Source organism: Odocoileus virginianus, chromosome 7 (assembly GCF_023699985.2).
Source record: "Odocoileus virginianus isolate 20LAN1187 ecotype Illinois chromosome 7, Ovbor_1.2, whole genome shotgun sequence".
Taxonomy (NCBI): Eukaryota; Metazoa; Chordata; class Mammalia; order Artiodactyla; family Cervidae; genus Odocoileus; species Odocoileus virginianus.
Window position 1 is genome coordinate 10,301,489 of NC_069680.1, and position 13,237 is coordinate 10,314,725.

The following is a 13,237-nucleotide window of genomic DNA, read 5'->3' on the forward strand; positions in this document are numbered from 1 at the left end:
ATGGCATTCTAGAATGACAGAAGGTTTACTGTCGAGCCGACTCTTAATTTTCATGTGTGAGTTAGTTACAAAAAATATGTAATCTGCCATTCAGCTGTCCCTGTTTCCAGCCAGCCCCCTGTATGTCAGAACAACATAATCAATATGTTGCTTGAATAAGGTATGCTTGAGCCTATTTTAAATTAAGTGAAACGCCTCTAAGACCACCTTGTTTTTTGCACAGATAATAGATTGCTATAGTGGTTCAGTCACTAAGTTGTGTCCGACTCTTGCGATCCCATGGACAGCAGCCTGCCTGGCTCCTCTGTCCATGGGAGTCTCCAGATAAGAACACGTGAGTGGGTTGTCATTTCCTTCTCCAGGGCATCTTCCTGACCTAGGGATCGAACCCGGATCTCCTGCATTGCAGGAAGATCCTTTATCAATTTACTAACAGGGAAGCCCAATAGATTGCTGAGTGGTTTATAATGAAAACTACCTTTCATTCCTTTATCCTAAATTTGAATCATATTCCAACAAACCATATTCATCAACTTCTTAAACAGTAAACTTGGTTTCTGGCAGAAGCTTCACTTATTCAAGGCACGTGGGTACCACTGGTTCTCCTTTCCACAGTCTTCTTCAGCATTAAATGCAATACCTTGGTTTTTATCTATTAAACTGTTAGAAAGTGTGTGTTTGTGTGTTAGTCACTCAGTCATGTCTGACTCTCTGTACCCCATGGACTGTAGCCTGCCAGGCTCCGCTGTCCACGGGATTCTCCAAGGAAGAATACTGGAGTGGGTAGCCATTTCCTTCTCCAGGGGATCTTCCCCACCCAGGGATCGAACCTGGGTTTTCTGTGTTACAGGCAGAGTCTTTACCGTCTGAGCCACCAGGGAAGTTCCACTGAACTGCTAAACTAACAGTTATTATGGAGGGATACAAGGGATTCACAAAGAATCAGACACGAGTGAAATGACTGAGCACACATAACTTGAATTTTGGGCTGATCTTTACTGTTGCAAGCAAAAGTCATGGATCTAGATAGACCAAGTTTCAAAACTTGGTATACTACATATTATGTTGCATAAACTATATCACTTTTCTATTTCATCAACAAGGGAATAAAAATCCCTACTCCACAATCTTGTTGTGAGGATCAAATGAATTGGGGGGATACATGTATACCTATGGCTGATTCATGTTGATGTCTAGCAAAACCCATCACAATATTCTACAGCAGCTATTCTCCAATTAAAATAAATAAATTAATTTAAAAAAAAAGACAGAGGAACCAGAGATCAAATTCACAGAGAAAGCAAGAGAATTCCAGAAAAACATCTACTTCTGCTTCACTGGGCTTCCCTTGTGGCTCAGCTGGTAAAGAATTTGCCTATAATGTGGGAGATCTGGGTTCGATCCCTGGGTTGGGAAGATCACCTGGAGAAGGGAAAGGCCACCCACTCTAGTATTCTGGCCTGGAGAATTCCATGGACTGTACAGTCCACAGGGTCACAAAGAATCGAACACAACTAAGTGACTTTCACTGCTTCAGTAACTATGCTGAAGCCTCTGACTATGTGGATCACAATAAACTGTGGAAAATTCTTAAAGATGGGAATACCAGACCACCTTACCTGTCTCCTGAGAAACCTGTATGCAGGTCAAGAAGCAACAGTTAGATCCTTACATGAAACAATGGACTGGGTCAAAACTGGGAAAGGAGTATGACAAGGCTGTATATTGTCACTCTGTTTATTTAACTTATAAGAGAGTACATCATGTGAAATGTCTGGCTGGATGAATCAGAGCTAGAAAAAAGATTGCTAGGAGAAACATCAACAACCTCAGAAATACAGATGACACCACTCTAATGGCAGAAAATGAAAAGGAACTAAAGAGACTCTTGATGAGGGTGAAAGAGGAGGGTGAAAAAGCTGGCTTAAAACTCAACATTCTAAAAGCTAAGATCATGGCCTCCAGTCCCATCACTTTATGGCAAATAGATGGAAAAAACTGGAAGCAATGATAGATTTTATTTTCTTGGGCTCCAAAATTACTGCAGACGGTGACTGCAGCAATGAAAATTAAAAGACGCTTGCTCCTTGGAAGGAAAGCTATGACAAACCTAGAGAGCGTATTAAAAAGCAGAGACATCGATTTGCCAGCAAAGGTCCATATAGTCAAAACTATGATTTTTCCAGCAGTCATGTATGGTTTTGAGAGTTGGACCATAAAAACAGTTGAGAACAGAAGAAATGATGCCTTCAAATTGTGGTGCTGGAGAAGACTCTTGGGAGACCCTTGGACTGAAAGGAGATCAAACCACTCAATCCTAAAGGAAATCAACCATGAACATTCATTGGAAAGATTGATGCTGAAGCTCCAATACTTTGGTTACCCAATGCAAAGAGATGACTCATTGGGAAAGACCCTGATGCAGGGAAAGACTGAAGACAGAAGGAGAAGAGGGCAGCAGAGGGGAAGATGGTTAGATAGCATCTCCAACTCAACGGACATGAATGGTAACAAACTCTAGGAGATAGTGAAGGACATGGAAGCTTGGCATGCTGTGATCTATGGATCATCATGCTGTGATCATTGCAAAGAGTTGGACATGAGTTAGCAACGGAATAACAACAAAATCACGTACCTGGACCACTGTAGTTACTTAACAAATACATATCCCTATTCTGTAACATTATCTTTCTGACACCTAGCTCTCCCATCTTATTTTATCCCTAATGAAAATCTATTTTTTTTATTTTATGATAACAGAATCTTTTTTTCTTCCTTTTTAGGAATCTTCTCTCCTCCATCCTTGAGCTATGGAGTTTGACTGAGACTCTATACCACCTCCTATTTCAATTCCCAGAAAAGATATGTGTCTGACCTACATTAGTAATGAACCATCTTACATAGCTCTGATCCAAGCCAGACTACTTGGATCCAATCCCTGGAAATGTGAGGAAAGAGACAGACTGGTTTGATGGAGTTTCCAAACTGTCAGACTGTAAGACTAAATTTGATGATGTCCATCATTGCTATAATAAATAGTGAAATCTAACTTGAGAATGAAGCCAACTTGGGGGAAAAACAGAACTAAGAGATGTAAAAAATCAGTTAATATTACTGTAAGCCAGTAGGGACTCAATACACTTCTTAGGTGTCAGGCATATAACCAATTCACAAGAAACATCTCATTTAACTAAGTAGGTATTAATTATCTTCACTTTACAGAGGGAAAAAAAAAAAGAGGCACACAGGACTAAACTTACCCATGGCACCTTACTTAGTAAATGGCAAAGCTAGAACTCATACCTCAGTATCTTTGAGCCCCTTAAATTCCAAGCTATACTGCCTCCCAGTATAATTGATTTCTGATGTAGTAAAGAACAAGACCATTAAAACAGTTAGTTGAATAAAAATACACCTATTCTATTTAGGGCAATATTGTGCTAAGATACAATTTATAAGATGCCCTAAACATGCAAATCAATTTTGGAAGCAATTTAAACTCCTTGGAAGAGCGTTCATATGTATGTCAGTATGATGGTACTACAAATAACCACCATGAGCATAAGGATAAGGTCTTACATTCCATAATTGCTTTACAATTACCACTGACTACTTCCAGGGGTAGGAGTGCTATTGTCACCAAAAATAAAGATATGCCTTAAGTGCACTAGGTGATGAGGAAAAGATATGAATTCATCTTAATTTTTCTCCATGGGAAATGCTCTATTATTATCCAGTGTCACATATAAGTTCGGCACTATAAAGGTTCCCCTCGGTCCCCTCCACACTCCCACAGCCAGGCTTTAAGCAGAAATGATTAAAGAGAACTTCTTTCAATTAAGCTTGCTGAATCATCCTAGATAGCCCAATAGTTCTTATATAATTAAAAAAAGATACTAATTTCCAAGAGTCTAACAAATATTGCTTGGATTGACACCTTCCTGCCAGCCGTAGGATGTTCCTCAGAGTCAGAAAATACAGACCATGTGGCCAGAGACTAATGTATTTCATCAACCGTCATGTGCACTGTGTAATTTACAAAGTCTCATGCTTTCTCTGAAAAATGCAAAGGGGCCACTTTCCAAGCCCAGTTGGAAGGATACACACACAGGCATGGTGGCCAAAAGAGCCTTGGGTTTTCTACTCATCTGCCTAAAACAGGCTAGATTTCCAGAGTTCATAGCTCCAGCCCAGAAAAGTTTCAAGAAGTGGCAGAGTCCACTAATTCAATAGATTATGGGCTCTGAAGCTATTCTGCCTGAATCTTAATCCTGGCTTTGCTGCTTTCTGGCTGGGTGACCTTGGCTAAATTATTTAACCTCCCCATGCCAAAGATTCCTTTTCTGTTAGGGATGATAATGCAAGGCTTACTTCATAAAATTGTTCTGAGGATTACATCGCTTAAGTTTGAATAATGCCTACCACAGTGTCAGAGCTTGAATAAAGAAGAGGTCTCTATTCCCAAAGGCAGAGGAGGGGTATCATTTATTTCACTCAACAGACAGATTAATTAGAATTTATATATGATAATGTATAAAGTTTTTATAAAGATAATGATATGACATGTGGTTACAAGGACTTGGTATAATATTTGTATAATAAATAAAATTTGTATAATAATATTTATGTAATAACATTTGGTCACAGATGGAAGACCCCCATTCCAAGAAGAGATAATGGGTTTTCAATTACTACCAGCCAAAGCAATGATGGAATTGTTTATATCCCCCAAATGTGTGTAAATTAGCCCTCAGTGAGCTGAAAAATACTGTGTACCATGTACCATTTAACATAGGAAATTCTCTCATCTCACTTTCCTTTTTTTTTGATCAATGTTTTTCTTTGTTTCAGTCAGTTGGAACAAACTTCTCTCCAGACTTTCATGAAGTTTTTATCTTCCACTCCTTGGTCCATGTGCAAATGTTTTCAGTTACTTGGAAGCAGGACTTAAAGAAAGATCAGTCTCTCATACTTTCTCATTGGTGAAGCATTGACCCCATCTCCAGGTTAAATGAAGGGAACCACATTAATTTATTTTAGTCTTTATTTATTCTGTGCATATTATTATTTATTTATTCTATGAACATATAACACCCAATAAAGGAGGAAATGAAAATAAACAAAGCAAAACATATGGACCCTCTTTCCAAAAAGGGACTTGATAAGGAGATGCACATGGAGATGCAAAGTGTCTCATGAATAAGAAACAAAATGAATAAGTGAGAAAGAGAAGAAATGCTGATCAGAAAAGGGAGATTCAGTGACAGTTAGAACTGTTTTCCCAGAGAAGGAGAGGCCAATTTAGATGCCAAAAACAAAGCTTCAGTCATTCCTGAGTGGAAGCAGCAGTGAAGAGATAGGTGACTTCTATGCAACGGAAACCCTATTTAGTTATCAATATCTCTGTGATGGGAGAAAAAAGTATCTTTCCATAGAGAAGTCTCTTTGTGTTATCTTTGAGCCAGTTTGTTTGCAAATGACTTGTCTTTCACTTTTTCAGAGGGTTTCACTAGTGTTAAGAGATTTATCTGTTCTCTGGCTTTCAACTCCCACAGGAGTCTCAGGGCAGTGTTTTGAGAATGAGAAAAATAAAAATGCATTCCTCTTTGAAGTGAGAGAATTGGAGTGGTGAGGGAAGCCATTAGGTACACGGAAGTTGGAAGGCTGATGAAAGATAGTGTGATTTTAAGAGAAATAAAAGGGAGGCAACTTTCACTGTCCTAGTTGCAGGAAGCTCATTGGCTTCTAAAAGGTTTTTGCACCAGTAATCCTCAATGATGTGAACAAAGGATATTTAAACTCTTGTTTGAGCTAGCTCCACAGAGCACTGTTTATACCAGCAGAAATCTGGAAGCAACCTAGATGCCTATTCCCTATACAGGTTAGATAAATTAGGGTAAGACAGAATCTCATCTTTTATATGATTTAGGTTGTAAATTCAAAAGGGATTGATAAGTAATATCAATATTACACTAGAATGTTTTGTATTTACACATGCTTAGGTATCCATAGAATGTTTATGGAAGGAGAAGTGAGAAACTAGAAACATTGGTTGCATCCCATATGATAAAAAGAATACTGAAAAGAGTCAAAATCAGGAATATGAAGAGGATCTGCTTTTAGACTAATTAAGATCTACTTATTTACACTGAAAGTCTTTAATTTGAACATGCATTATATGTGTGTATAACACTTTTAGTAATAAAAATCACTATTAAAATGTTTTTAAGTGTCTGTCTCAAAGTTTCATCAAAATAAAACAAAACATTTGCATAGCTCTTGCTGTCATTAATCTCATTTTAAAAAAATAATTTATGATACTCCTTTAACATTCCCTTACCAGGTTTACCACTCCAATATCACCTCCTGCCCTATGGAATGTGTGTATATCCCAAACAGAACAGACTTCATGTGAGAGCTCTGGGTGGGAAGATACCAATGCTCATTTTTTCCAGGTGATATCTCAAAATGCTAGTAAACAGAGTGAGACTTACCAGTAGAATCTGTTTGGTACAACCGCTTCCTGGATAAGTTGCCACCTTCTCCCAAATTCAGCAGAGCTGTATAACTGTAGAGAAGACAAAATATTCAGCACCAGGATGTCATGGTACACTGAATGCATAAAACATGATTCACTGGGTTAATGATAATGATAATAATAATAACATCTTCCATTTATTAGTCACCCTTCCTATGCCAGATGAGTGCCCCATGTATCATCTCTATTCTCCATGTAGATCCTGCAAGACATTGATATCTCCACTTTATAGTTGAGCAAACTGAAGCTCACGAAGATTAAGGGATTGGAAATCACATGTCCACTAAATATTAAAATATTTTGGGATTCATATCCCATTCTGCCTGGTAAGCTGTACCACTGGCCCTGGAATATGCAGATTGGTGTCTGAATACAAAGAAGTCCAAAATCTAGACTTGGTTTTCAGAAAGCCAATAATATAACCCAAATCTGACAAAAAATAATGAGCAATGCATGCAACCACCAGATAAAGGAATTCAAAGGAAGAGGATTCAGAAATCAATTAGGGATGTTTCTGAGATGTATGGTGATTCACCATGGATGTGAATGAATGACAGAATTCAAATTGACAAAGATAGGACAAGCAGACAATCAGTACTCACAAAGGGAATAGCATGGGTGACAGGTGAGAAATTCAGGGATGGTATATGAATAAATGTGGCTTATCAAAGGTACATGTAGTCAAAGGTGTGGTTTTTCTAGTAGTCATGTATGGATGTGAGAGTTGGACTATAAAGAAAGCTGAGCACCAAAGAATTGATGCTTTTGAACTGTGGTGTTGGAGAAGACTCTTCAGAGTTCCTTGGACTGCAAGGAGATCAAACCAGTCCATCTTAAAGGAAATCAGTCTTGAATACTCATTGGAAGGACTGATGCTGAAGCTGAAGCTCCAATACTTTGGTGACCTGATGTGAAGAACTGACTCATTGGAAAAGACTCTGATGCTGGGGAAATTGAAGGCAGGAAGAGAAGATGACGACAGAGGATGAGATGGTTGGATGGCATCACTGACTCGATGGACATGAGTTTGAGCAAACTCTCAGAGTTGATGAGGGACAGGGAAGTCTAGTGTGCTGCAGTCCATGAAGCTGCAAAGAGTCGGACACAAATGAGTGACTGAACTGAACTGAATCTAAAATTTAGATGAAAATGTGAGGGCAACTTGAAAAGGCTTTGAATGGCAAGTTAGGGAGAAGAAAATCCGGTCCTGCCGGCAGAAGCAGCCTGTGATGGCTTTTTAAACAGAGAGTAGAGGAACTTCAGGCTCTAACAGCAGCCCACATGGACTAAGCTCTTACTATAATTCAAGTGCTCCTCATGCATTCCTTCATTTAATCCACACACCATCCCTCCCAGTGATATATAAAGCTATTGTGGCCATTTTACCAATGGTTATACAGCTGGGGAGATTTCAAGTCCATTTGCTCCACTGCTACAATGCTCCTCAAGGGCAACCACAAAGAAACACTGCTCATGAGACAGGGTCTAACCCTCCACATGCTCCTTCCCCTCCAAACGTCTTTCTTCTCTTATATCCTGTTCTTCATTGCTGGCTGACCCCCACTCCTGCTCCTCTCCAGTAATTTTCACAGTACCATCCCCGGGATGGTTTTACAGGCACCTTTATTTGTGGGTGTGTGCTTTTTTTTTGTTTGTTTGTTTGTTTGTTTTTGCTGATAGAAGTGTCCTCTGATGGCAGCCCGGAGATTCCTATTGCTCGAGACATTCCAGTTCCCATGGATGTTTGACCAGCTGATTTGAAAATATCATTTTGGAACCTCTCTGTTCTGCTGTGTGCCTGGTCTGTAACCCACTCACATCCCAGTCACCCACCACTGCGCGTGCCAGATCCCACAGTGAATGGATGGTGAGTCAGTGCGTACTGAGAACCATGATTGTCCACCCTCTCCAGCCCCAGCGCTCAGTGGAGGGTCAAATGACTCACCAAGTGACTCACCACGGCTGCAGATGTACCAGGCATGTCCAAGAAGTAAGTCAGCTCAAGTGAGGATTTACTGACCCTTGGAAGAGCCTGCTACGACACTGTGTACACTGGATCAAAACACATCCTGAAGTCAAAAAAGAGGCTGAAGTATTTGGCTACCAAAGCAAGCAGCTCACTTGGCCCCAGCTACACAGTATTTGGGCATTCAGCCAGGAAGAATCTGTGACTTTTCCTTTCAAGTTTTATTATTTTTCCCTGCCCTGCAATGCTTGGGTTGGGGGAGGCTTCCTGGGTACATTTCATGCTTGATTCATTTTAAGAGTGCTGAGGAGAAAAGGGGAGACAGTTCCCCTCATAGAGGTAACAGAAGACACGACAACATCCTCCCTCTTAATTCAGATGCCAAGCAGACAGAGGGTGCATGTCCGGCTTCCCACTATGTCCTGAACACTTGCGTTTTAATATTCAAACTTGGATCAGAACAGTAATCATTTGATCCTGAGTATCTGCGGCTTCCTCCCTTCTTGCACCATCTTTTTTTTGAAACTTAAAACCCAGAGCTGCACTGCTTTCTATGAGTTCAAAGGGAACAGAAATCATGCCACTGTGTATGCCTATAGCAATTTATAAATGTACGTTAGTATCTATATTTATATACAAAGATTTATGCAAATCTAAGAGAATCAGGGTGGTTTGAAATAATAATAATTCTGTGTGAAGGCTAGACTCACATATATTCTGAAAATCATATATAAATTCTGAGCTCTCCTGCAGCTATACCAAGGGATTGCTATCTCTGTCTTCACATAGAATTCATCTCAGTGAGGAATTGCTGGGTGCCAGCATTTACGTGTGTGTTTGTGTGTGTGTTTTCCTCTATGTCTTTTTAAATTGATCCCTCTAGGCTTAGATGCAGAACCTGTGGACCAGTCAGGCATGTCCCATGATATTTGTTTTTATCCTCTTCAAGGAGATGCTTTGTTATTTGTGAGCATCTAGAGGCCCCTCAAGCAGTGGGTACATCAAACAGTCCAATAAACCAAGCCTCTCTTATTCAGTTCAGTGACATTTCTTATAGTTTCCTATCTCAGAAGGTACCCTCTCATGCCAGTGGACTTGCCTTCACACCTGGGCACATGCCCCCTGTCATGCCTGCCCTGGTGCTACCCACTCTGGCAGAGGTGGCTTCAAGGCTTGCCTACCACAATGCCAGTCTTCTTTTTAGGTCCAGCTCAGAGGACATCTTTTCTATGAACCCTCTCCTACACACTGAGATTTCCTAGTAGACTCATTTCCAAAGAACTATGGTACAAGAAATGCTATCAGACTATAGTCCATATATTTAACTTTCTTAGTAGTGTTTCAGGAGAGCCTTTTATAATGCAAGACAGAAATCCCTACCTATCTAAACTCACTCTAAAATATCTGAGATCATCCCTTCCTTCTCTGATGAGATCACAAAGTTTTTATGTGTCTGGAATTCCATCTTTTTGTATTTACACAGTGCCTTGTACATAGTAGATGACCAATGGGGAAAAATAAAGTATTGACTTTACATCATGCAAATTCCCTAGTGATGGATCTACCTAGTAAAACACTCAGGTTTCCCAAAGAATAGACAAAGGTAATTTAGCAGAGGAAGATGTTTTACTTCCATGGATCCATAGCTAGAGGCCTGTACCTAAAACCAACAAACAAAACTATAAATATCAGCACATTTGAAATTCCCAAGGACTTGAAGGCAGGGTCTTATATATTAACCCCTACACAGAACTGCTCTGTATACTCCACCTGCTACTTCAAACCTTTCCTCTCTAAAAATTTAATTGTCCAGCCTGATGTCACACCAAGAAAAGGAGAAAATAACTCATAGCCATCCAAGTTAATGTGTTCATTAAACCTGCAGAGTCTGACAGCAAAGTTTTCCTCCTCAAAATAGAGAGTGCTACCCAAGCCTTTTTTTTTTTCACCCAGTGACTATCTCAGCCACCAGTAGAAGGCTTTCTGTGTAGGATGAGTCAATGTCCTTTAATAAAATTCATAGCGGTGGCAGCATCTAAATAAGATTTATTTCCCTTCCTGTCTCTCTCCAGCTCCAAGGTTTCTTTTGACTGTCAGAACACAGAACTGAGAACTATTATTACTATCTGTCACATCAGAGAAAGCATGCACAGCTTTCTCCAGCAGTGCCAAACCTAGAGAAAGAGAGAGGGTGAATGATCAGGGGGGCAGAAAAGAATATCTGAACTAGTTTTAGGAGAGCAGTGCTCATCTACTAATCCTCTATCATGACCTCCCCAGATACCTGCTTGGAAGGGTTTAGATCTGTTGTGCATTTTTTGTTTCTTGTTTTTTTTTTTTTTTTTTTTTACTAATCCTGGTACAAAATATTAGTGAAAAAATTGAAGGAGTAGACATTTTAGAAAGGAAGAGGGGAAAGATTCTGGTTAACAAAAGAATGCAAGGCAGATGATTCTCCCAGCTTAGAATCACTCTAAATTGTCTGAGACTGCCTCCCCATCTCAGTAAATGTAAGTTAATGAGCACAAACTCATTGCTCATATAAGCTCAAAATGTATTAGCAGCTCAAGGTCCAACTCTCCACTCTGATATTACCCTAGTGTGGGGGCTTTCAACACTTCTTCCTGCCATGTTCCTCCCCTGAAGAGTTAGTCAGTCCTTCTTTCCTTCTTTTTATTTTTTTGATAACTTGATAACTATCACATTGGCTTGTTTTCTTGCCATCTGTCTTTGTCTGCCATATGAAAAGTGCAGATAAAAACGTAATTAATTGCAAAGGAAGCAATTTCAAGGGTTGGTTTTATTACCAGCTTTCAACCAACTGTACAATCCTCTCTGGTGCCATCCTGGAGAGCTGCAAGTTGGCTGAGGGGCAAAGGCTCCAATGGAGAATAAAGAGGGAAGCCACAGGGGGACAAACAGCTTGGGGGTTGGCAAGAGTGAGATCCACCAACTATGCTCAGGATTCTTAACTGACAGCAAAATAAGAAGGGCTGGAAGAAGTGGGGTATGAGAGCAGCTCCTTCCAACTTTCATTTTCCATCTTCTTACCATTCACATTTTGGTTGAATTGCGAGCAGAATAGCATCTTTTTTTTTTTTTTTTAGTATCTTTTTTTAATAGAAATTCAACTTCTTGTGGTGATGCAAAAGCTTGCAAGCATTGCTGTCCCTGGAAAGTCTTCTCAATTGTTCTAAATCAGATCAACGCAGCCCCTCATTTTATAGCATTAAGACAGGGACCTATTAGGAATGTTCTTTTGCAGCTAGGAAATCAGTGCAAGGACACCATTTGGCAAAAGGTAAGAGTGATAGCATGTTTCAGTCTTTGAAAGTGAAAGCTGCTCAGTCAAGTCCGACTCTTTGTGACCCCATGGACTATAGCCCGCCAAGCTCCTCTGTCCATGGGGATTCTCCAGACAAGAATACTGGAGCAGGTTGCCATTTCCTTCTCCAGGGGATCTTCTTGTCCCAGGGATTGAACCCAGGTCTCCTGCATCGCAAGCAGATTCTTTACCATCTGAGCCACCAGGGAAGACTTTCAGTCTTTGATGGGTTTGGATGCTTTCACCATAAAGGTCCCCATGGCGACCTTCTCATCAGGAGGCAGGTCCTGGGTCTCCTCCACAGGCTTTCAGGTTGGAGTAACACTTCCTGCGGTTGGCTCTCTTCAAGGTTGCCTGCTCCCTCCCCTCTCTGCCCTTAATAGTTTCAGAGACAGGAGGCTTGCAAATTGTCCTTCCTGAAAAGGCTGACAGAAAACCCTGCCAGTTCTATTTGATCTGCCTCATCCTAATATCACCCTGGGGATGGCCTGGGTACAAAGTACTCAGTCACCTCATGACTCTCCAGCTCTCACTGCTGTTACTGCACTCTTTTTAACAAGAAAAGAGATGGGGCCTTTAGGACTTTCAATCAATTTCTAGTGCCAGCCCTGGGGCATTGCAAATATCAAGCTTCCTCCTCCACTAGCCTCCACAGGAAGAAAGAGAAGCAATCCAGAGAAGTCCATGGTCTTCGGAGATGAGCTCTGATCCTCTGGTTGCACAGCAAAAGAGGCCAGAACTCACTCTTAGTGGGGAATCACATCATGACGGACCTCAAACTTCACCCACTTCTGACACAAGTCTTCTCCTTGGCCAGGGGGGACAGGAATACATACAGAACCATGATGACCATCCCACACCAGCTCCCCCACCTCCAAGAGATGCAAGTTCCTCAAAGGAAAGGCTAACTTCTCAGCATCTATCATACATGATATGTAGCAATGTGTTATATTTTGTCCAGATCGCTATGGTGGCTTAGGTAAGACATTAAAAGCAGAAAGTCTGCCCAAGTTCTCAAGGTGGGACTGGGCATACAGTTAAAATCTCTTAGGACAACAATATGAGGAAAGAGTGTTCCAGGACAAGCAGGTCAATCTGAGTAAATAAACAGAGCAGAAAAAGTTAGAGCAGTATCCTTGTTCTTCTTTTGTCAACCGTGAGAGACCCAGCTTGGCGGGGGTGGGTTAAAAAAAAAAAGTGAAGTGGGAGCACAGGCCATAAACACAGCCTGGGATCAGGGTGGGTGGAGGCAATCCAACCAAAACTTGTGGGGAGCTAATGGAGACTGGACTCAACGGACAACGAGGTCAAAAAACAAGGGCCCCCAAAGCTTTGCTGATGAAGAGTGAGCAGGAATGATGACATGTCACCAGCTCCATCGATTTCTCCTGAGGTTGGATTTATCAGA

At 40.7% G+C, this 13,237-nt stretch overlaps 1 protein-coding gene across 5 annotated transcripts in view; it reads right to left on the bottom strand.

The window, feature by feature from the left end:
• The window catches only part of SORCS1 (sortilin related VPS10 domain containing receptor 1), a 575,199-nt gene that overhangs the window by 178,420 nt on the left and 383,542 nt on the right, over positions 1–13,237 (bottom strand). For all 5 annotated transcript variants that reach the window (XM_070470144.1, XM_020883904.2, XM_020883901.2 and 2 more), the window contains exon 5: positions 6,495–6,568. In XM_070470144.1, the coding sequence (XP_070326245.1) occupies positions 6,495–6,568 (74 nt within the window). The remainder of the gene's footprint in view (positions 1–6,494; positions 6,569–13,237) is intronic.